Source organism: Tigriopus californicus, chromosome 12, assembly GCF_007210705.1.
Source record: "Tigriopus californicus strain San Diego chromosome 12, Tcal_SD_v2.1, whole genome shotgun sequence".
Classification (NCBI taxonomy): Eukaryota; Metazoa; Arthropoda; class Copepoda; order Harpacticoida; family Harpacticidae; genus Tigriopus; species Tigriopus californicus.
This window is the reverse complement of record NC_081451.1, coordinates 5123261-5124269: the sequence shown is the minus strand read 5'-3', so window position 1 is coordinate 5124269 and position 1009 is coordinate 5123261. Positions and strand designations below refer to the sequence as shown.

The window sequence follows — 1009 nt, the reverse complement described above, 5'->3', positions numbered from 1 at the left end:
ACGTTCCCATATTTGGTTCGTGGTCCATTTTTCTAGAAGTCCATGGTTCGGGCAATTATTTGGAAATGTTTTGCTTTTCGAAAAAGAAATGCTAAATGCAGGAAAAATAAGGAACACAAATATCGAAAGAAAAACCTCGTTGTGAAAATTGATGCAGTTGTGTCTGATATTCTTTGCTTAAAAGTTGAACTAATTTGAAACCATGAGACTTGGAAAGGGGACAACAAAAAGTGACGAAAATTTCATTTGAGCAAAAAAGTGCACTTTTTAAGATTTGACCAATGTTTCTTTACACACCATTAAAAACTGTTCTCTTATTCTCATAAAATGTTCTTCTTGGGTGAAATTACATCATATCGGATCATTTGTTTTTTTTGTTGTTGTCTGCATCATGCTTCAAAGAGGACATAATTAGCAAGAGCTGCATGCAGTAAGCATCTTTATCCATAAGGCTCCGTAGTGATCTATCTATCTCTGATCTGATCTATTTTGCATATTTTTTACCATGTTTGAAATTAATGATTTTGAACATGTCGCTACCGAACCCTTAACGCAAATTCATGAGGAGCTTTGAGCACGCTTGTATTGATCATTATCAGACTCAATTAGGCCTACCTGGTGGGCACCGCGTTGGTGATCCGTTTGTCCAAATAATTGAGCACCACTTTCTTGTCCTGCTTGAGTAGTTTGTTCGTGAACTCGGCCGTGATCTCCAAGAAGGCCAAATTGGGGGGTGGGCCTGTGGGGTCGTTGGGATTCTCCAGCGGGTTCACCGAATAAAGGATCCCTTCCCGATGGAGTTGGGTCACGGATTCACGATTCTTGAGGCAATCGAGGCCAAACGAGGCCGCGAATCGCTTGGCCAGCTCCTTCAGCGAGTGGAACTCGACCGTTTGACGGTTGATTTGCAACGTGTCCTGGATGATCTGAATCTCCTTGAACTTCAGGATCAGAGCTTGGGCCATGGTCTTGGCGCAATTCACCTTGTTGTTCTCTCTGGCCTTGCCCA

At 42.2% G+C, this 1009-nt stretch overlaps 1 protein-coding gene across 1 annotated transcript in view; it reads right to left on the bottom strand.

The window, feature by feature from the left end:
• The window catches only part of LOC131891230 (cohesin subunit SA-1-like), a gene marked incomplete in the record, with an annotated part of 11503 nt that overhangs the window by 6412 nt on the left and 4082 nt on the right, over positions 1-1009 (bottom strand). Inside the window, 1 exon segment of the mRNA XM_059240747.1 lies at positions 616-1009. Within this exon segment, the coding sequence (XP_059096730.1) occupies positions 616-1009 (394 nt within the window).